Source organism: Apteryx rowi, unplaced genomic scaffold (genome assembly GCF_003343035.1).
Source record: "Apteryx rowi isolate R43461 unplaced genomic scaffold, aptRow1 scaffold_49, whole genome shotgun sequence".
NCBI lineage: Eukaryota > Metazoa > Chordata > Aves > Apterygiformes > Apterygidae > Apteryx > Apteryx rowi.
Genome location: NW_020450749.1, coordinates 3,645,950 through 3,668,460, shown reverse-complemented (window position 1 = coordinate 3,668,460; position 22,511 = coordinate 3,645,950). Strand labels below are relative to the sequence as shown.

Below are 22,511 nucleotides of genomic sequence, written 5' to 3'. Positions count from 1 at the left end.
GGGTAGCACTTGATCCTGAGAACTATTTCCATAATCATACATGTTTCTGTGGGAGCAAGTATACTTGCTAACTCTCCATCTCGTACAGAAAAAAAGAACCATTGGTCTTGTATTTAGATGAGATGAATCAAGCCACCATTCACCCAGCCCATTCTTCTTTGCTATTAACTGCTATACTAAGGCCAAAGTTGAGGCAATGTTAAGTCCAATGTACAGCTGTATTTTTCTGGAATGTCGTAACATGATCAAGTGGAGCACTTGGATAAAAAGTTTCTATAAACATTAGAACCAGCATTTTGACTCAAAATGATTCATGGCATCTAAATAGCTGGTTTAGCCATTCTTGCAGAATGAGTAAGGGTAGACAATGATTTAGTGATGTGTGTTATCTAAAAATGCACTCCAGCATGTACTTGGCCAGTCAAGCCAAAGCACTACAACCACTGGATGTTTGAGTTGTGTTTTTCAGTTGCAGAGTGAAGATTTTTTTAATTCCAGCTTTTCCAGGAAGGCAATTATGAGAAAAAGCTTAACGCTTGCACTTTTGGTAGATGGTATTTTGCAACTTCTTTTGACATTACTTATCTGCTAAGACCTCACTTGTTAATGAAAGAGGTTACTGTAAAAATTTCAATGTTCAGACTAGCTTTAAGTTTTCCCCAAGAAATATTTAACATACACACCTCTTCTCTGTTTCCTTCTGGATCCTCTATAAAGACCATTAGGTCTCCCTGCCCAGCACTGATGGTGTCTACTGTGAAGTTAGCAGGCTGTTTCACCATGTTTCCATGAGGCTCAATTCCTGTGAGGCAGATGCAGAGCAGCAAAATTAGCTGTTGCTACAAAACCCAAAAGGTAGCTTGGAGACTATACCCAAGCTGTCCAACCTGTCCTCCCACACCAGCATCTGGAAGCCACCAGCTTCCCAGGGCCACTGGGTTATACCTGTTCACCATCTACCCAGAACATCAGGCTCATCATAACCCCCACTTTTATAATATAAGCAGCTTTAAAAGTTGGTTGAATCAACTCATAGCAGGACCTCTGGCAGAGTCAGGCATCCAGCCTGTGTCTGCCTTTGAGTGAAAGCAAGTTGCCCTGCTTGCTGGAGCAATGTGTTGAGTGTCGCTCCTATAGCTGGCTAACGGCCTTGCAGTTCAGGTTCGCTCACAGCGAGGGGGGTATGTGCAGTAGTTACTCTTCAAGAACTGTTCGGTCAGCACAGTTTCCTTCACGCAGCTAAAGCGGCTGTAACGCTGCCGCACCACAAGCCGGGGAACTGGGGAAGCAGGGGAGAAATTCTGGGAAGCCTTTCGGTAAAGGCGTTACCCTAGAGCCAAGGGTGAAAGACTTGTTTTTAAGCAAGACTGTTCTTAGCTATACTGTCCTATTTTACTCCATTTTCAGAACTTAATCAGTTGTTTAGACTTCTCATTTGAAAGCTACTCAAACTATTTTGCCAGACTGAACACCATACAAATGGCACACAGAACCATCTTAAGCCATGGAAACCCTGCAACTCACTGCCACTTTGGTTTAACTTTTAATCAGACTGTTTCCTTATTCCTTAGCATAAGGCCTGCTACAGCATGCACTTACCAGCAGTGTTTCATCATCTCTTTATATTTAGCCCTAGGTCATTACACCTGTCATGGTGGTGTCAGACCGAGTGGGTGGAAGAACTTCCCAAAATTGCTAGTTCTAGACGAGTCCAAACACATATACCCTTCCTTCCAAGGGAATTACACATCAGCTTATTCATAAAACCATGGGCACTACTTCTCCACAGCACAATTAGTGGAAAAATGCAAAGTCTGATAGATTATAAGGGAAGTGGTTGTGAACAACAGAATTCCTGAACTTGTTTATCTTCAGAAAACAATAACTTGAGAGCAATGCAAGGAAGATTATGTTTTTACTAGGAAATCTGAGCATTCTGATAAGGTGTTAACAATTGACATATTCATTCTTTCAAACTAACCCCTAGATTATCATCTAGTTTAAACAGCTACAAATTTGCTCTGCATATCTTCAATCCACTGCACAAGCATTAGAATACAGTATTTAAGTCTCTCTCCTGAAGGCACAAAGACATGGATCGCTTATCCTCAGAAGGCAGCTTTGGCCAGGATGGCATTAGCAACAGCACTTTCTGAACAGCAAGGCTACATCTGATCTTCTAGGTGTTACCCTCTTCTCAGAGACCTACTTTGGCTGGTTAAATGAGAATTCATAGCAATTGCATCACTGACAATATGTACAATTCTCTACAACAACTTCGTAGGCTCATTTCACAGCAAATCCTCAGACAGCTGACCTAGGAATAAACTACAGCAGTAGCAAACTTCACACTTGATGATCACCTTTTCTGGAAGCATAAAACTGTTCCTCTTTTGTCCAAAAGACCCTGTCCAGTTTACTAGTGAGCTCTTGCTGTTGGTGTCACCTTGCAGCTCCATCCCTGTACATCTAGACATACATTAGCCAGGCAGGCTTGTCATTTATATTCAGTGACTCCATTTTGGCAATTAAGTTTGGGAAAACAACAATCTTTCAAGAAGAGCTGCTCACTCATTATAATCTCCATTAGAATGGCATGACAGCACAGTATGCACAGAAGTAGAAAAAAAAGATCCAAGTTCTTGAAATAATACGAACATGAATAAAGCCAGACTTGGCAGATTGATGCAGGTTGATCAAAGTCATTTATAAAGAAACTTAAGTATAGACAGCTTGTATATTTGAGATTTGACAAATATGTCTTCGTATTTTTGCTCTGCTGTAGAAGCCACCAACGAAAGGATGTAAAACCCAAGTAGTGCTAAACCTGCTTCTGACTACAGTAACTGCTCTTTAGTGCAGAGAAAGCGCATTTCCCACACCCATGCATTCAACTACTTGAGTTTCAATTGAGAACCAAGTTGAAAAAACAACTACGGTATCTAAAAAGTTCAGGAAGGTCTCCTTCCCTTCCATTACACTCTCACACACCCAACTCTGAAATCCACTAATTCTAAAAAATCTTGAAGGACCACACAGCAAGCCCCAAATCTAAAACAAGATGGAAGGGAGAACAAACTTAAATGTAGTACAGAAGAGATGTCTTGCTAAATACCAAATGCATTAAGGGTAAAAATCTGTTACTCATTCAGTTGTACTTGTATTCCAATCTAGAGCAGAATCACAACTGAAGTTACAGGAATTATCCATTTAAAATGCAAGCAAAAAATATGAATACCTACATAGATCTACAACTGCATAAATATTTATGGACACATCTGCCCAATTAGCAAACACAGCATTATTTAATGTTTGAAGGATTACCAACCCGTCTTGGTGCATGTGCAATCAAAGTATTCACATCTGCCAATCAATTTAAATAACTGATTTAGAATCAGCGTACCCCGATACGTCTGTCACCGCTGCCTGGGGAACTGGGCTCACTGCCTCTACAGAGTGCCTGCTCAGAGGTATACGCAGATGAAAAGGGGGTTTTCTTCTTTAAAGGAGGGCTTTATCATCAGAAGCGTTCACTCCTGTATCAATGACTGTCAGCAGCAATACTGCTACTTAGATTTCAAACCAAGGTCATTTTAGCCCCATCTCATGCTACTTCTTCCAGCTATGGACTGCAAGGCTGGCAGCTTGCAAAACAGGTTCAGAGAGTTTGGGGAATTTACATGTTAGAACTAGGAGTGTCTTTTGGACTATATCCACGTATTTCTGAAATCAGGCACCACACCAAGAGTATACAAGTGAAACTTTGAAGTCTGTTACTGTAGGTCTGGAGTTCAACATAAGCAGAAAACCCCACCCAGTTTTCTGAAGAGTCAAATACTCTGTGCAGCTTAAGCTTACTGAGTCCTTACCTCTGCCATAAGCTCTTGCTTTCTTTGGATTCAGTTTGGGTTTTAAAGGAGCTCCTGGTTTGAGCTTGGCTTTGGGAAACTGAGACAGGTAAGTCATTACAGAGTGTTCATCCACGTCAGGGTGGATAATTTCTTCAGGTGTAATAACCTGAAAGATAACGCAATAAAGTTTATTGTATCAGTGCTTGGTTACTGCATGCCAACATAGAAACAGAGATACGGCACAGATTCTTACATTTCCAAACTTGCTGATGACATTTCTTACATTCATTCTCCCTTAGATACAAACAACATCATTTATTATCTCATGGCAAGAAAATCAAGCAGCTCATTACAGTCCCAATGTGGTTTGAGGGATACAACGTTTTTTGCACCTTGATTATTAGGGGTTTAGTGACAAACTAAATAATAGAAAGCCAAGACAACTGTAGCTACACTCCCCCCAAAAGCTACCTGCAGATAACTGAACCTGAAAGAATCAAGACCTCGTAATCCTGTCCTGAATTGCTACAGTCCTGAACTACAGAGCTTGCAAAGTGAAACTTTCATCCAGTTTCTTTTTCTGGTCCCAAGATACAAGCTGCTCCAACAGTTTTGGATATTTCAGCACTTTTGTCCAACTTTACCAGTATGAAAATAATCTGTTCTGAAAATACATTGTTCTCTATTTAAAAACCATCATTGCAAGAGATTTCCTAACCCAGTGAGTTTTTTTCTTCCAGGAATTCAATGCAGCAAAAGAACAAACTCACTCAGTGGATTATTAAATAGGGCACCACCAAAAGTACACTTTTTCCCCCACACCATCTACATGTTGCAACTCTGGCTATTTTCAGCGGAGAGACCTAAACGAAATCTAACAGCTAGCGCTCTGATATGTAACAGCAGATTACATTAAAATCTGCCCTTTCTTAGACAATTTCACTCAAGTAAACAAGTGACTTTCAGAAGTGTCCAGTTTCACCTGCTCTTCCAAGTCTAAATTCAAGTTTGCTCAGAGTCCAAGTTGCAAGCACAACAAAGCTATCTTTTGTGCTTCCAGCACGCGCCCAGCCTGCAGCTTCGCGGCCCGGACTCCCTTACCTGCGGCACCCCCAGCCAGTCGTCTGCCTGCTGCATGGCTTCGCGAGCGTTGTCAACGGGCTTGTTCGGGTCCCAGGTCTCCCAGTCAGGGCACAGGCCTGCAAGCATGTTTCAGTTGTTACATGTCATCTGTAAAGAAGCTTCCCTAGCTAAAGAAACTGAGTACAAATTTCACAGCTGCTTGTATTATGCAGCTATACAGCACACCATTCAGACCTTTGCAGAACTGGAAAACTAAGGAAAAGATTTAAGCCAGCTCATTGCAAAATTAGTAAAAGAGCTCCTAATGCAGACTTATCCACTTACCATCCTTTAAGAAAAACACTGAAATTTTGATGTGTGTCAAACCAAAACAAGATGAGCGCATGCTGCTCACTGAAAACGCTTCCAAGACAACAACTGGCATCTCCAAGGGCTTTTCTCCTAGCACAGACATCCAAAAGCCAATTCTGAAAGATTCCCACCCACCTTGCCAGCCAAACCAAAAACCAAGGATAGACTTTCAGTCAGCCACACAAGTGCACTGTTTTAGATTCAACCTGTGGAAGACACCATTCCAAATTCAGTACCAATACATCTAGTGAGCCTTTAAGTTCTGCTGGTTCTTCTGCAGCAAATTCCAAAAAGAACATTTCAGCTCTTTGCCACAGTGCCCCAACCTGCATTACAGGAGCACCAGCAATTGCATTAACAAGGCCATTTCACAGGAAGGTAAGGGAACTGCGCCTCTTTCACACCTCATCATGTTACTTGGCCAAAGCAGCACGGCCTTAACTTGCTAAACATTGAAGTTTCAAGCAGCGTACAGCTTCTGGCTACGTTGTGCTCCCTGTGCAATCCTGTCTCAGGAGAACACATGAAACCTCCTGCTGCACCCTGAATTTGAAAGGTTGTTGGCACTTGCTGTGGGAACAGGTCTTTCTTGCATTTAATAGTCAGTATTTGCACCTTTGCCCCTTGCACCCAGTACAAAGCTTAGCTATGGCAACTCCAATAATGCAATCACCCATTCTGCTTTAAGCCAGTATTTCTCTTGGCCAAGTCATCTACAACATGCTTCTTCCCGCAGCTGGCCTCTTTAGACTCCAGTTTTCTTCAGAGCCTCGTTCCCATCTCCAGCTAAGCAGTGAAAACCTCATCCTATGCAAACAGCAGAGCCACCACGAAGGAGTAAGGAAAACGCTGACCACCCGAGCAAAGGACTTACCTGGAGCACAGCTGTCAACAAGAGCCCCCAGTGCTTTGCCATCCTGCCAGTTTTGATTGAAGTTTGTGATTGGCAAGTAAGGAATTTTGTTCTGAATCCACCCCAGAAGTCTCTGCTTAGGGGTCTGCTTTTTTGCATCATCATCACCTTCATCCTCCCACACTGGCATGGAAATTGAGTAGTGGAGGATAAGGGTCCATATTAGGCCAAGGATCAACTTCAAGTTTCCATCAACTATGGCTTTACTATCTGGAAGACAAAAGACATAAAACTGATTATCCCCCATCCTAAAGGACAGAGGCACATTAATAAAGTACCTTGCCCAAACTTGTGCCCAGGTAGTCATGGACAAGAGAAGCTACCCAGGTCACTTCAGGCCCTTGTTCAGGGAGAGACTCCACTCTTCATGCCCTGAATTAGACAGGAGGAAAGAGCAGGCTCAGGACTCAGCGTTCTCCTGCTACAACACAAAAGCTGCCCAATATCACCGCAGATGTTCTCACATAAGCAGATCATCCAACAAGCCTTTCACCTCAGTCCTATTTTTGGCCAGCAAACCCCACAGCACAACCATTACCGCAGACTGTTCTTTCTTTTTGCCACTTCAAAGTGCAGGGATTTCCAGCTCCACTTCATCTCTATTTTGCATCAGTATCTGCTGAGCTGCCAAGTTGGTGCTCGGAAATTGCAGGCCCCCCCAGTGCTGGCGGGGTTTTTTTTATATTATATATTATATCTATACTGCCACAGGTTATAGCCAGCAAGGAAACAGCTCTGGCAGGAGAGACAGGCACACCAGGTCTGCAGGGCTGGCGTCACTCCCCTTTGAAACTTTGCAACACTAAGGTTAGAAGAATCAGCAGTTAAAGAAAGATCTCTATTATTTTCCATTTAGATGGTAATTGCCACCCATTATTTTTAGTGGCATTTGTATCTTATGAAACAAGCCAAACAGGATGCAATGGATTTCACAAGAACACCATCCCAACAGGGGCTGAATACTCCAGGGCATACCTAAAGCAACGTTTAGGAAGCTGCACTCATATATGTAAATGCGCCCCCACACACGCACCAATAGTTTGCATTAAAAATGGCAGCAAAAACATGCTACATAATAAAACCCAGCAGAGACAGAGTTTGGAATTAGAACGAAGTCTGGATATATCAAGACCTAGCTATAAACAGCAAGGTGGGAAGCGAAAGACGATAAGGCATCCTTTTTGCACCATTACATTTCTGTTTGCACAATCATTTCATTCATGTTACTCAACCACTATAAACTGAGAGTTAAAAAAAGAAAAAGCAAGCTCTGGCAAAACCAAGTCACACTCTAGTCTAACAGAAGTTTATCACCACAGTGGCCACACAACAGCTCTACTGTAGGACGTACAAGACAGCTATGTTTACGGCTGCTGGGCATCAAGACCAGACTGCTGTAGGAAGCTGTCTGCCAGGGCATTTTGGCCTCCTGAGGCGAGACCTCTATAGTTTTGTGAGCACCCCTGTAAAATGCTGTGGTTTTAGGGGTCACAGGTTAGATGCATTCCCTTTGAGTTTGCAGTTGCTACTCAGGTTATATCTTACTTCTAATGATTCTACTCTGTTAGGGCTCAAAGAAGGGATGCTCCGTAACAGTACAAGACACTGAGTCTGATTTATCTTTTCATTCACAGCAGCAAGTTATACCAGAGCATTTTTCTTGTTCTTTCCTCCATTACAGTGAAAACAATTACAGAAATCCCTTTTCAGCCAACAGAAGTTACAAGTGATCCAGAAGCTTTTGTATGCTCTCCATCCACCAGAGCAAATGTTGAAGTAAAGTCAACTAAAGTCAACTAAGTCACCTTCCTGCCACCAGAATATTTATACAGGGATCTTAATGAGTCCTAGCTATCAAAAAAAAAAAGTGTTCAGCACTTCAGTGGCCCCCTCGAGTTCAAATTCAGAGTGTTTACAAGTAAAGTCCTCTGAGCTTCACCTCACCATGCTAGGCATGCATTAGCTCACTCCTCTTTGGTTACAGAGACCGCAGTAGTAACTCAATACCATGCTATCAAAGTAAAAAGATGGCTTGACTTCCAAAACAAAGAAAAAGTGATTATAGAGAATAGTGACCAAGAACAGTCAGCACCAGAGTGTTCGCTTTAACCCAATGCTCAGGCAAAGTAGTTAATATTTACACGGTTTCACAATAGAACAGTATGTTCTGAGCAGATAATACTGTAACATCAGACCTTGAATACCATTTTGCCTTTCTGGATAGCTAACATCTGGTCTTTAGTCAGATTTTATTTTTATTTTTTTAAACATCAGTTTTGACTAATCTTACAGAATTTTGATAAGTGTCTAACACATGACTGCTCATAGCTGATTTCACATCCAGACTGAGATATACGATAGCTATGAAGTGATAAACCCTTGCCAGATTTTAATTACAAGTTCCAAGGTAAAAGTCTACACCACCTAAGTAGCGTTGTCTCCTAACAACAGTTAGGCACATAGTCCTTTGTATTATTCCACTTCCTCACTGCTTTCAGCTGAATCCCAAACTATTCAGGGGAGAGAAGATGCTCCAGGACAGCTTCTCAAGGAAAGCTTCTTGAAAGGAATTGCAGAGCACAAGGAAGAGCTGTATTTTATAGCTCTTCAGAAGACACAGACCCAAAACTCTCCCTACAGTGAGACACCTCAGTGTTCAAGCTTCCCAAGCTGGAATTAAGGGCTGGAACGTGCAAAAACCAGAACGCTAGTGCCTGAGGTGGGAGCCCCTTATTGCCCCCTCTTGCACCCGAGCTGCTGCTCTTTGCTCTGCCCCACGCCTGCCGTACTTCTGTCCGACGCGATCACGACAGAACAGTTCATTCAAAAGGAAGTTTTAGAGTAAACCACTAGCAATCACATCACCAAGCCAGAAATTCCTCAGAGCTTTAGTTTCAGATTTATACTGACATCGGCATTTTTACTAGAGCGGACACAGCGATGATTTAGTATACCAGAATTAAGCTTGTTTCAGAAAGCCATCCCGCATTCCCAGGGACGAAAGCCAGCAAGCCAGAGTCACCTCAAGTACGCTGCTACACGCACATTACTTAAGATAAAAAATGGTCTATTTCATATTTACGGCCCATAAATAATGTCTATATGCAGATGTGCCATGGTTGCCGCAGCAACCGGCTCCGTGTTAATTCAGGCGGCCAAAGCCGCTTCCTCCAGCGCTTCATCGCCATTTCCGAGGGCATGACTCAGCAGCAGCCTTTGACCGGAGGAAAAGGGCGCACGCACAAAGGACAGCTTCACACGAGGAACCGGAATCTCCCCTCCTACCGGGCTCATCTCGAGAGGCCGGGAGCGAGGCAGTTCCCCTAGCCATGGGAAAAGGCTCCCGCGGGTTGCAATAGGAACAGGACAGTCCTTCCTCCTCGGGGGCTGCTCACACCCCTGCAACTCTATTTTGCCAGTAAAGTTAGTACGCTCTTAAGGTTCCCGAATTTCCTGATGTGCATAGGGATCTCATGACGTAATTTCTTCCAAGTCTGCTTGCAGGAGTTGCCTGCTTTCATCTGGGGTGGGGAGGGGGGGGAGGGAGAAGGACTCGCAGCCAGGACAGGAGGATCATCAGCAATAAGCAGAGCCGCCCGCACGCTCTTCCCACAAACTGTGCCTCTTCCAGCTCCAGAGGATCTCAGGCTCCAACTTGCAACTCGCCCACTGGTTTGCCTGGGCTCAGGATCTGTATCGCAACAGGAAAGGACCTTCCAGGTTCAAGAAGAGATCCTGTGTCGTGGAGAACCACATCACGAAACTCCTGCAATCTGCCCAAAACACTGTCCTGCCTATGCCAAAGGGGAGGCTGCTTCAGGACCTCGCTCCAGTTTGCAGTACTCGCCCGTCTGCAGAGAAACAGTCTAGTCTACTGAACAGGCCCTTCGCTGCGGGCTGAGCCCCCCAGCACTGCGTGAAGCTTGGCTCCCCTCAGCAGCCTCCCTCCCGTCTCTCCAGAAGAGCCTTCGCTTTGGTGGTGCCATCTTAACTAACTGACCAAAAACATTCAGATGTTCACTCTCTTTGGGGTCTCTCTAGGTATTAGGATGCAAGCCCTGCCCAGTAAAATAAGCATCTGTTAACAGGACCTCCACCAGGAATACAGAACCGGTCAGCCCTGAAAGTAGTTTAGTACAACCAAAGTTGCCAGTGTCCTGTGTCAGTCTGACACATCCAAGATTTTGGAACAGCGAAAAATCCCTCCAACTCCAATAGCACTTAAGCATCAACAATTACTGCTTCGTGTACTATTCTGTACCCTAATTCAGCTGGTTTTCCAACAGATTCCAAGCATTCCCTGGTTTGCTTCAGGACACTTTTGCCAGCTATACCAGACTGGAAAATGGATCATAAGAACAGCAGATCTTGCAACGATGCCTTCCTACTAGGAACTTCACTGAGCCTTTCAAGTTTCATTTCTCAGTTACTCCTCTAGAGCTGGCAAGCAATTTATAGCATAAAAATATGCATACTAATTGTGGTCAGCACTTCAGAACTACAGTGTAACTGCACGGCCCCTCGAGTTTTCATTTCCACTACCAGCAGTTTGGCATTCAGCTTTGATAAGTTCGGTATATACAAGCAAACCGTCTGCTTTCAGCTGTGCTAGAGGCACTATAGCAGATTCACACAACTCTGAGGATAAAAGCTTAAGGTTTTAGGTTATGCTCACCCCCTCATTGGATACACCAAGAAGCATCTCCACATGGCAGCTTTCAAAGAACTAGACTTCATCTCTCATTATTTAAAGACTGCTGGAGCAAGAGTTTTCTCTACTGTTATCAGGCTTCACTTCTGCTCTTGGACCAACCTGAATGTACTAACTTCTCCTTACGGGCTTATCCTGCCCTGGGTAACAGTGAGGAGTCTGCCCTGACAAGCCTGGGTAGAGTCTGCAGTAGGTGAATTTGTCTCATTTTCCAAGCGTGTATTTACTTCGTGGCAAGATGCAAGTCTCCCAAGATTCAAGGACTTCTCCCTGTGCCAACTGATGGCAACAGCAGTGGCTCCCTGCCTTCCACCAGGGCTATAGAAGTGAGTCATTGCATCTTGTCCACCAGGATAATGTAGCAGGCCTGAAAAATTCTTTGCAGAACCGTTATAGACAACTTGCTTTTTTTTTTTTCTTTCAAGAAAATGCAGTGATCCACATAATTTACTTTATTCATGTTTGAAGCATGAATTAATCTCTGTAAGCTCCAAGCACACATATGCCAGAATACAGTCATTCAGTGATTAACTTTATGGAGTATGAGAAGACACGCTTTGGGGTATGCCTCAACAACTCAACAACTGAGTCACACCACTAGTATGTGCAGCAGCAGGGCAGAGAGCAGGATAGCTGCAGAGTTCCATTTGCCTTGTACTTCCAAATGATGGTTTTATGGAGAGCATGGGTATAACCTAGGAATTCATAGCTCGAGTGCCACAACTTTTCGCCTGCCTCAAAACAATATTTATCAAGACTTGTACTCTGCTGGAAACAAAGATTGGCTTTAGTAGTGTCATCTAGAACAGCAAAGTTCGCAGGATGCAGAAGTTTGCAAAGGACACAATAGTTTTGGCCTGATACATGCAAGTTCTGTCAACAGTCAGCTGTGACTCTGAATTTGTGAACGCTGCTAAGTGACCACTTTCAAACAGTCTGCATATTACCATGGCTAGACAGATGGTCCAGAACCAGGAATAAGTAGAAACACTCATGTTTGGATTTAACAGCAGCCTTTATTCCCACCTCCATTGTTTAATACATATTTTTACCTCAGTTACTCTAATTGTAGCTTGCATTCCTCCTATAAAATTACCAGATGGCAACAAAAGAGCAATAACCATCAAGCAGCATGAAGTCTTTGTTTTGATGCATTAAATCAGAAGTAATTTGCAGGAACACATTTAAGTCAGCCTGCTGCAGAGCTGAAGTTAGAAGCCCTGGCGTTCTGCTGCGGCTTAACATTACCTACACGATGACTGTTCAGGAGAACCTGCCAACCAGACTTAAGTTGTTCTGCAGAATTAACATCAGCATTGAACAAGCAAGCACTCACTCTTCAGTTTAAAAACACACACACCGCTATATATAGCCTACAACATTAAATTTTATGTAGGAGTATCCTGCTTCTTAGTCAGCTATTAGCATTTAAGTGGCTGCCTGGTAGGGTGAAGAGGAGAACAGACTGAACCAGAGCCAGTTTGTTTCCTCCATCACACCTCAGAGTCTAGATTGTAATTCTTACCCTTTTATTATCCTATTAACTAAGTGGCAACCAGCCCAAAAAATGGATTATGGAGATTCCATAAGGCCTGCAGTACACACCACCAATTTAAATCTTGAAAAGGAACCAAGTTTAAACTACTCAAGATGATTTATAATTGTTGCTCTACACTGAATACTAACATGATATGTTACACTTGGACTGTTAATATCACACTCTTTAAAGCACAGAGTTAAGACATTTTAGTACCTAGCTCTGAGCCAGTGTTGTAACTAGTTTAAGCCAAAAATGTGACCATCCCAAGACAAACGTGTGCCATTTTTATGGCTTGGGCTGCAACAGACCTCACATCCCAACTTACCAAGTGGAAAGCTGCCAAAGCTGCAGAGCTTGGTACTCTGCATTTTCCCTTGTACCAAGCCCAACAGCAAGTGCCACAGCTCTGAAACTTGACCTTGATTTGAAGCTTGCAAATTTATCTACTCCAGTAGAGACCTCTAAACTCTCCCTACAGTTTTGTGCACTAGCAAGCTGGAGAGTAACATTCCCCACTTGATGTTGGCTCTTTAAATATAGCCATCTTAGGCCCATTAAGTCACAATATCCATGACTAATTCAGTGTCTTTTGCATTTAGTCTAAGCACCTAGGATATGCCACAATTTCATTCTAAGCCTTCTTCAGAGCTTTTAAGAATATTTATTAAACTTGTAATCTACCATCACTTGATTTCAAGAGCTTGTGCTTCAAGAGAAATTCCTGTGATCTTAGGAACCTTCTGAAACAGCTTCACTTGCCCTCTTTGGGCTTTCTCCCAGCCCAGAGTACAACTTTCGTTTCAGTCAACTCTGTATGGAAAGAAACATGGTTTCCAGAGCAAAACCAAGCTTTTAACAGAAGATCTTGTCCCAGACGCAGAACAGAAGTTCCATCATTCCTCTGCTCAAAGGGTTTCAAGTTGCAACATGAAAATTCCAAGCAGATTTTTAGGAAAAAACTATGTGAGGAACTGTTGCATAGTGGAACAGAAGCTCAGAGAAACTGTAAAATCTCCATCCTCAGAGATATTCAAACTCAACGCTGCCTTGAGCAATTTGATCTAGTTGGACCTGTTCTGAGTACGGTGCTTAGACTACATGACCTTCAGTGGCGTCTTTAAAACTAAGTTATTCTGATTACAAAAAAAAATCCAAGGTTTGTGAATAGTATCGTTTGCTCTTGTGCAAGTCAGCTTTATATTCAGATTAAGCACACAAGTATTAGACAAACTGTGGCAACACTCCTTGAACTCTGCCCTACAGTAGAGCTTCAAGTCATTTTCTGTCAGACAATTAGTGGAAATAAGATAAGCTAGAGCAGCAGACAGCTTCCTTACTAAATTGAGCTAGTAATACAGCCTGTGTTAAGTCTTGTGAAACAAATGAAGGACTGAAAAAGCAACTTTAAGTAGTTAATTTTATTTTTTTTCAACATGCAATTGCTTGGTTGAGGCTGTAGTCAACATGACTCAGTTGCTACCTGAGCAAAGTCATCTCAGAAGTTTTACTGTTGGTCTACTGTTGGTGGAAGTTCTACCTCAGTCAGACAGCACTGATCGTAACATTCAGCTCCTCTAAAAAAGTGGTCACCTTCCAATCTTGCATCTTCCCCATTTACCGTTTGGCTTTATACCCTCATATGCAGGAAGAACTCAGAACATATGGCCCTTAATACAAAACAAAGAAGCAGTCCCAGCAACAGCCCTTATTCCAAGTTTCCAGATACAAATGGAACTTCAGAGTGCACAAAGTTCCCCTCAGTTACACATTTATGTCTAGATCTTAGAAACTTTAAATCCTGATATTTGGTAGTCTGATCACTTTCCCACTGCTAATTATTCTCATCCCTTTGTCAAAAAGCTAAAACAATTGTAGGGGGGCAAAAATCAAGCACTCATTAGGGCTTAATATTCTGCAACAGTTAAAACTCCACATTCGTTGAGCTCTTTCAAGGTCCTCCTCTGCACCGTTTGTGCACGCCAAACAGAAGTATGCAGATGAGACGAAGCCGAGCAAGCTGTCTAAGGAAATTCTTTGCTGAAGCATCCAGTATGTGTTCGCTCCACAGGCTTACTGTGCCTGCTAAAGACATTAGTAACATCCTCTGTAGGGATACGTCTGTAAATCAATTACATGGGTTCCTTTCTGCTTTGAGAAACATACTTCAACCATTTCCTTCAATGACCCCTTACGCCTAGGTCCACCTCGCAACTTTGCAGACCTCAGAGCATAGCTTGTCCTCTGGAAGCATGCAGCCAGCTTACCCAGTGAAAGCACAAGCTGTGCTTGTCTCACATAGTTGGCATCAAAGTAGTTGAATTTTGGCCAGTTTCTTAGATTCCTAGCTATGATCTGCTAGCCTCTAATGGCAACAAACTCCAGACTGATTACATCTTGACTTCAGCGGTGTTTGCAGTTTGTTCTACATAAAAGAACTGTTCCTCTGCATCCAGCTTACCTGAATACCAACTCTTCGTTCTTTCCTGGCTTAGTTTTTGCATAGTGCCAAGACAGCATCCAGACACAGCCAGTGGTCGCCTTTACTAAAGGGTGTCAAGGCATTACCTGTATCTTAAGGAAGTGTAAGTGATACCCTTTACACATCAGATCTACTAAGCTTTTTACAAAGTGAGTTTTCAGAGGAGCGTGATGCTGAGTGGAGGCTTGTAATAATACTCTGTGTCCAGATCAGCACTCAGTTAGAAGATGCAAAACCAGTTTTTGCAAGAGGGGAGTAGGGTGGTGGGAGTGGGGGGGGCATTTTCCTCTTTGTCAAGATCCTGCGCAAGAGATTCATTTTGGGACTTGAGAAATTAAACCCTGCGATTCAGGGGTTTCAACAGTTAAGATTTTACTTTAACTGGATTTCAAGCCATCCAGGTTTGTCAGAGATCTTCAGGCTGCAATCACATCCATGGCCCTGTACTTCTTGCTGGTGCATGTTGGACCTCAAAGAATCTCTCATGAGGTGAAAGTCAACTGTAAAAACAAGTTCAAATTCAGCCCTTTCAGTGTAGGCTTGGGGGGAGGGAGGGGAGAGCTTTAATGCAGAAAAGAATAAGAAAAGATCAAACCACAGGGGCTCACAAGAGTGAAATACAGATTAAGATAACTTATCAATGGGCACCTAGATTATACTTCTCACATCCAGAAGAGTAAAGTATAACATGAAGCAAGTTTTAGCTAGCAGTGTAATAGCAACAGCCACCAAACCAGTTTCTTCAAAAACAAGTGGAAACCCAAGGGAGTTGGAAGAAGTCACAAGAATTTCAAAACAGAAACTGTTAGGGTGGGGGGAAAAAAAGTCAAACTAAGGGTGGCTTAAGATCAAATTCCTTAATACTTCCACCCTGAAGACACCTAGTGCTTCTGTTGCTTTAAGAGCCATATACGAAGTTACATATGTGGGCATGACAAGGAAAGTGTGTTGCTCTGATGTTGGAGAAGCCACGAGCAGAAGTTGGTAGTGCACAACCCACCTGGTGCACGCGTGTGCCGAGTGCAGCTCGGGAACATCTCTGCCAAGAAGAAAGCAAGCGGCAGGCGGATATTTGGGTTTGGCAGTGCTGCCACCAGGAGCAACCCACCAGCAGAGGAACTGCAGGATAAGCCAGGCTGCTTGAGAAAAGCACTTCCAGAGGCACAAGCAGGGCCCAATGCTGTCTGCATGCTGCTGAAACTGGACTAATGGAAAGCAAGGATGTAATACCAAAATGAGAATAAGAGCTACCATTCGCACCAGCTATGGAAGAGCCATTTGCTCACTGCCAAATTGGTCCCCCCTGCAGCTGCAGCGCCGTGAATGCAGATAACCAGCCACCAGCTGAGTCACACATAGAAACTGCACCACACATTATTTGCGATCCTTAAAAAAAAAAGGCAGCCTGAATGTTCGGTCTTTTTACGCCAGCAAGTTTTCATAAGCGCGGCTTTGTTTGCAGCGAGCTCGTCCCCTGCCAGCGCCGCGGGGCAGCCTGCCAGCCGGCCCGCTCCGCTCGCCACCGCCGGGGCTGGAAACCCTGCTCGTTAACCGGGGCGCCCGCCGGTGCCCCGCGCTAATAACAATAAAAATAATAATAATCTCCGGCTCCCGCTGGAGAAGGGCTGCGGAGCCGTTCCCGCGCCCTCGCGCCCCGCGGTGCACGCCGCGGCTGATGACATCATCGACGAAACGGGGCTGACAACAGGCACGGGGAGCACCGGCCCTGTCGCCGCACGCATTCCCTGCTGCTGAGCTCATCTCTCCGCTGGTGCCGGAGCCCCCGGAGCCGCCCGGCTTCAGCAGCGCTCGTGTCCTGGCAGCACCTTCCCGCCAGCCGTCGGCGAAAGAGGGGGCGACTTGACGCCCAGCCCCTCTTCGCCACAGGACGGTGCATTTGCTGCAACGCAGCAAGGCTTTGCTTTCGCGGGATGGTACATTTGAGTCAGCAGCACTGCTATCAAAATAGAACTTGCTGCCTTTGAATTGAAGTGAGGCATTAAAATTTCAGTCGAATATGAAATTGTCTAAGCTTAGCAAGAAATACTTGTCTAGGAGTCTGATAAACTGGAGATTATTTCATGCACGCATGCAAACAGAAAAGGCACACCACACGCTTACACAACTGGAAAACCAAGCCTTGATCAGCAAGGCTGAGCTGATAAAAACAGCCTTAAGAGTCAGCAGGTTTAACACAACCAAACTAAGCATGCTCCCTGAAGCATGACAGCACTGTAACGATCTCTGCAGAAATAATTTAAAGCCTTGCTAGTTTATTTCAGATTCCACCAAGGTTAAAGAAACCCATTAGCTCTTGCAAGGACCCCCCAGGCCTGCCAGCGGCTCTGGGTGACAGGCCGTTAGCGCTGCGTCGTTAGACCCGGAACTGCTGCAGGAAGGTCCCTGCCCTTAACCAAGGGGGAGCAGGAAACTCCCCCCTCGGACATCAGCACGTACTGGAGACAGAGAAGGGGCGAGAGAAGCAGCTGGGAGGTAAAAAGAGAAAAAGGCCCCTCTTTCCGCCCAAGCAAGTCGTACAGTGCCCAAGAAGGACCGAGATGGCCTAACTCGGAACAGCGCTTTCATTTAGACACCTCCACCCAGTCAGCAGCTCCGCAGCAGAGAGAGGCTCTGCCAGAACGGCGACGAGACGCAAACGGCGTCAGCGCTGCAAGGACGGTGCTGCTCGCGCGGCCTGCCCCTGCCGAGGGGCCGCGGCGCGGCTTTGGGGAAGCCGGAGCTGCCCGCGCGGGAGGCACGGCAGCGCAGCACAGCGCGGCTGCGGCTCCTGGAGAGCGGATTTCTGCCGAATGAGGGGAAAGGAGGGAGAGAGGAGGAAACCTCCCTTCTCCAGGCTGGCAGCAGCGAGCAGGGAAGGGCTGAAGGGAGGCAAAGGGAAGGGCGCAGAGGCAGCAGCACCATGACCCCCCCGAGCCCCGCGCCCCCACGGCGCTATCCGAGAAGCAACTGAAACAGCGGGGCAAGACCCTGCACCGTAACTCCGGGTAGAAGCAGCAGCTACTTCACACTGTTTTCCCCAATCCTGGACCAGAGCATGGGGAAGGGGGCTAGGAAAGGACAGCAGAAAGCGTAGCCTTAAAGCAGTCCAATTGCACTGGCCTACCAGGAGCGACCCCCCCCCATTTGGAGGCAGCCACATAGTCTGAGGGCAGGGGGGAAAAAAAAGGGAAAAAAAAGGGGGGGGGGATGAAACAAAAAAGCAAAGTCCTGCAGTATAAATAGACTCCGGGCAAGCCAGATACCAGTGGCATTAGTCCCCAGCACCTCCGTGGAGCAGAGCCTCAGACCAGTGCACCACCAGCACAGGAAACTGCTCCGTGCCCGCTCAGGAAAGCCACTGCTCTGTAACCAGGTCCTGACTTCACCGTCTCCGCTCAGATTTGCAACGGCCCCATCTGCATCATTGCACCATCCTTCTCCCATTTTAGACCTGGGTCTAAAATGCTGCCAGCTGCTTCCTCAGTGCTTTTACGTTACAACATCAGGTACCTTTGCTGAGAGCTGCAAGGCCGAACAGCAACAAGCAATCCAGAGGTTTCCAGACGCCAGGGTGACCTCTGCATTACTGAAGAGCATGTTTACTCACACTGGGGGTAGGTCAAGATAGCTATAAGAAACAGCATGTAAAATTCTGCCGAGATAAATGAGCCTATTCAGATATGGCTGTCTAACGTCTTCTCTGCAGCAGACGCCAAGCACTAAAGCTGCAGTGGATGGAATTTCTGAAGCCAAAACCAACACGTTGGAAATTATCAGAAGTGATTACTGTTTGGGGAAATCCTTGGCCACAACATACCCTGAGATTCAGTTTTTCCGTCTGAAACCAGAATCACTGCACTGACAGAGGACTGTTAGAAGGAAATCCCCATTCATGCAGCCCTGCACAGCTCAACCAAGCTCCACTTCATGCTGCAAGGCTGAAGAGCTCAAGACTGGAGCATACTTCGTGGTCCTGGGTTGGTAACAGTCCAGAAAATACCTTGCCAGTTATTTTAGCTCCTCAAAAGACTTGTGGTTTGTCTAGCAACTGGAGAGCATCAAGGCTACTATCTGCATGGATTCTGAACACCAAACACTACAGCACACTTCCACAGAGCTTTTCCAACACATTTAAGCACAGATAGCCCGTTCCAGATACTCTGCAGTTGTCTGTAGTTTAGCGATAAGATTATTCCAGGATTTCAGAAGGTCAGCTATCTCTATCCTACCACTTCCTGAGAAGCAATAGGAAAAGCAGCTCTCTACAAGCAATCACACCCCACTCCTGAGAGGGCCAGTTGTCCTAAAAATCTCTCCCCAATGTCTAAGTCATTTTGACAATTAACTTCCACATTGAGATGGAAGTGGGCACTCTTAGCACAAAAACTCAGCATTGAATACAGCCCTACATCTGCATATTGCCACGAGAACACATCTTGTCTCCTCAGAGAAGCAGTTTCCCCGCTGACGTTCATGCTCCATAACAACCCGCTGCAATTCAGCATTGCCAAGATGGTGCAGACTGCCTGGAAGTCAGCTGCACTCTCGCCGCTGAACTCTAGCCACCATTACAACACCGCTGTGCAAGTGCCAATCGGGAAGATGTCATGAAAAGTCTGTATAAACCAAGCCCCTTTCTATGGCTGCGCTCCAAGCAAGGACACTGGAGGCAGTTAGATGGTCACTACAGACATACGCTCCCATTGCTCTTCTGCTACAACCCCGGCAAGCATCCAAGTCACTGCACCTCTTTCACCCTCATGAACTAACAACCCTTATTTGTTAGTTCTACTTACAGAGAAAGAGCTAGAGGATTAGTTTGGGGGGGCAGTTGTTTTTTTAATTTTATTTTATTACTCTGCACAGCACTTTTGCTTTTCCATGACCACTATGAAGATGTCTTAATGCTTTTGCATCTAAGCCAGCCAGATGTTTGTTCTTTATTAGCTTTCATATATTGATACCTATCCTCCCCTCCACTGGAAATCATGACTGTCCCTTTTCTAAAAATAAAGGAGGCCACTTTCTTCCTAGAAGGTCAAGCCTTAAAACAAAGGCAGAACAAGTCAGTCAGTCTTGTGCAGCTGCTTCTTGAAGGAACAGGCTTTCCATTCTTTCTGGAAAAAGCAGTGAAGTCGTTTAAGCATAATTTTGTATACTTGTACAACCCAGAAGTAAACACACTTCCATCTGCTCATAATGTTGAGCGCAAGGCTCTCCCCTGCACAGTAGAGATTTAAGACCTGTATGTTTAACATTCCACATAGGACAGCATTGTGTTTATACGGTTTCAGCTAAAAGCTGCTAACATAAGGAATAGACGTTTGGCTTGAGGCCCAGATAATTCATCTGATCACGGCAGCCACTATCAGACAGGCCTCTTTTGAGAGGAGGCTTCAAAAAGCCAGGAGAGCAGCAGTGAATCTGCAAAGCAGCACGCTGTATGGGTGGTCCCTGAGCACCTTAAGCAGCACCATATGGAATTAATGGTACAGCTTTAGCACATATTAGCCCCAGCTGTTTAGTGCAGATTTGTGTACCCGTTCCTCCTCTCCCCCCCACCCCAACGCCAGAGTTTCATGCTGCACCTCGGAGCGGAGCCAGGGCTGCCTGCACGGCGCAGCCACCACCAAGGCGCGAGCCTTGCATGGCCCCACGCCATCTCCCAGGTCTCCGGCTCGCGTCCGCTGCTGCGGGCCGACCCGGCGCAGCTCCCGCAGAGCCACTGTCACGTGCGGGCGGTCCCGCACCGCACCGAGCGCGAGCTCCGTTTCTGCGCGGCAATGGAGGAACCATTTCGCTGGCTCCCCCCCTCCCGCCAGACGCCTCCTCCGCAGGCCAGGCGCCCCCGGCCAGCGCGCTTGCCTGTAACAAGAAGCAGAAGGACCTCAGTGCATTTAACAAGGTCAGCCGAAGCCAACTTTGTCAGGAGCTGCTCAAGCGTGACAGGCTCTGGCTGCTAACGGCACTTTGGAGCTAGCCAGAGCTAAGAGGGAAACCACCTTTGCTCTCCCGCTGCCGGACTTCAAGGCGTTCAGCTCCAGAACCACGACTACACGCTTCACACAAGCGTCTCCACGCTCAGCAAGCTCGCAGCTTCCTCCGAGGTTCCCAGGGACAGCACCATGTCACACCACATGCTCACCGAGCAGGGTGCAGGCAATCACCCAGACAGTCGCCAGCTCCAAGATCTAGTTTTTAATCTGCAGTCTCGCATTGTTCGCATTTGTGAGCCTATTGTATTCTGCATTTTTAAGACGACAAAAAAAGCAGCACTGGCTTTAGGGGAGGTTTTGCTGGAGCTGGAATAGCTGCAGCTGTACTGCAGGATGCACTGCTCTGTGACCCCCCTCCGTAACATCACCTGATTTCACACCAATCAGTAGTACTGAAGTCTGAGGACCAGACTGTCCAGGTATCAACGCCCTAAAGACAAGCTGCTCATCTCTCCGTGTTTTTAAAGACGAGCTCCGTTAGGAATGCAAGAGATCTATGCACCGAGGCAGTCTGCCATGTGTTCCACACCAAGGAGCAACATGTCTCTGCCTTAGGTAGTTTAGGTACCATTAACATTTCTACACATATGCACAAGCACACCGTTGGCCTGCTATTTACACAGCAGTCAGTGCCCAGGGACTAAATCCATGTTATCCCAGAACAGATTAATTGTACACAGATCCAGAGACAGGCAAGTCTCGTTTAGCCTGCGTAAGACCAGACTGCCCTTCTGGGATTCAGAAGCTGGCTCCTGTGGCTACACCCATTATACGTTACTTAGGAGAACTTTTAAGACTACCAGGTTAGGTACAAAGTTAGGCTGCTCTGTCTATCATCATTTCCTCAATTTCACCATGAAAAACGCTTAGTAACATGCCTAGCTGTTGCCTCCAGCCAGCCAGAACAAGAACTACAGGTACTTGTCCTATTCCTAGATGGGGACAGGGCTGCTCATTTTAGCTTCTGTGTTTCAGCTTGAATACTTTCGCTGTCCAGATACTGTTTCAGAAGTCTGAATTATTTTTCTTACAGCTACAATATGAAATATTCTGCAGCTTGTTAAAACCTATATTTAAGTAATAAAGCTGGTTAATTAAAATGTTTAACCTTCCTCTGCCTTAGGCAGTGTTTTTGACCAATAGCTGCAGCAGTTCGCATTAAACAGTTTGCTTTCCCGCCTTGCAATTAAAAACCTGTTACATGTACATAGTTTAGCTTCAGTTATTTATCCATATCAGAAGAGGTACTTCCTTAGTTTTAAGTACTGAGCTCAGAGCTATGCTATAATACCACAGCAAAATCTGTAATAGATCTGTTGAAGCAGAATTTTGTGCTGCTAGTGTCAGGCAGGCATCCCCGTTGGAATTAGGGTCATTTAGCAGAGCTTTAACTTTGGGCAACTCCAGACATCTCGGCTGTTTCCAGTAACTGAACTAGCAACTTCTTACTCAAGTCCATCGCTGCTGGTGTAGCGGCCTTGCCTGTCAGTCCGTCGTTTTACCTGTTCTGCAGTGCTGAAGCATGAGGCAGGCCCCAAAACCATAGCCCGTCACCACTTTGCATAAGTGTCTTGCAGGGAAGGAGTC

At 45.5% G+C, this 22,511-nt stretch overlaps 1 protein-coding gene across 4 annotated transcripts in view; it reads right to left on the bottom strand.

Moving 5' to 3' along the window:
- FLNB (filamin B) overlaps positions 1-22,511 on the bottom strand; it is an 82,499-nt gene that overhangs the window by 47,411 nt on the left and 12,577 nt on the right. For all 4 annotated transcript variants that reach the window (XM_026078877.1, XM_026078874.1, XM_026078876.1 and 1 more), the window contains exons 2-5: positions 6,160-6,408; positions 4,953-5,050; positions 3,870-4,017; positions 684-802 (exon numbers count right to left, since the gene is read on the bottom strand). In XM_026078877.1, the coding sequence (XP_025934662.1) occupies positions 684-802; positions 3,870-4,017; positions 4,953-5,050; positions 6,160-6,408 (614 nt within the window). The remainder of the gene's footprint in view (positions 1-683; positions 803-3,869; positions 4,018-4,952; positions 5,051-6,159; positions 6,409-22,511) is intronic.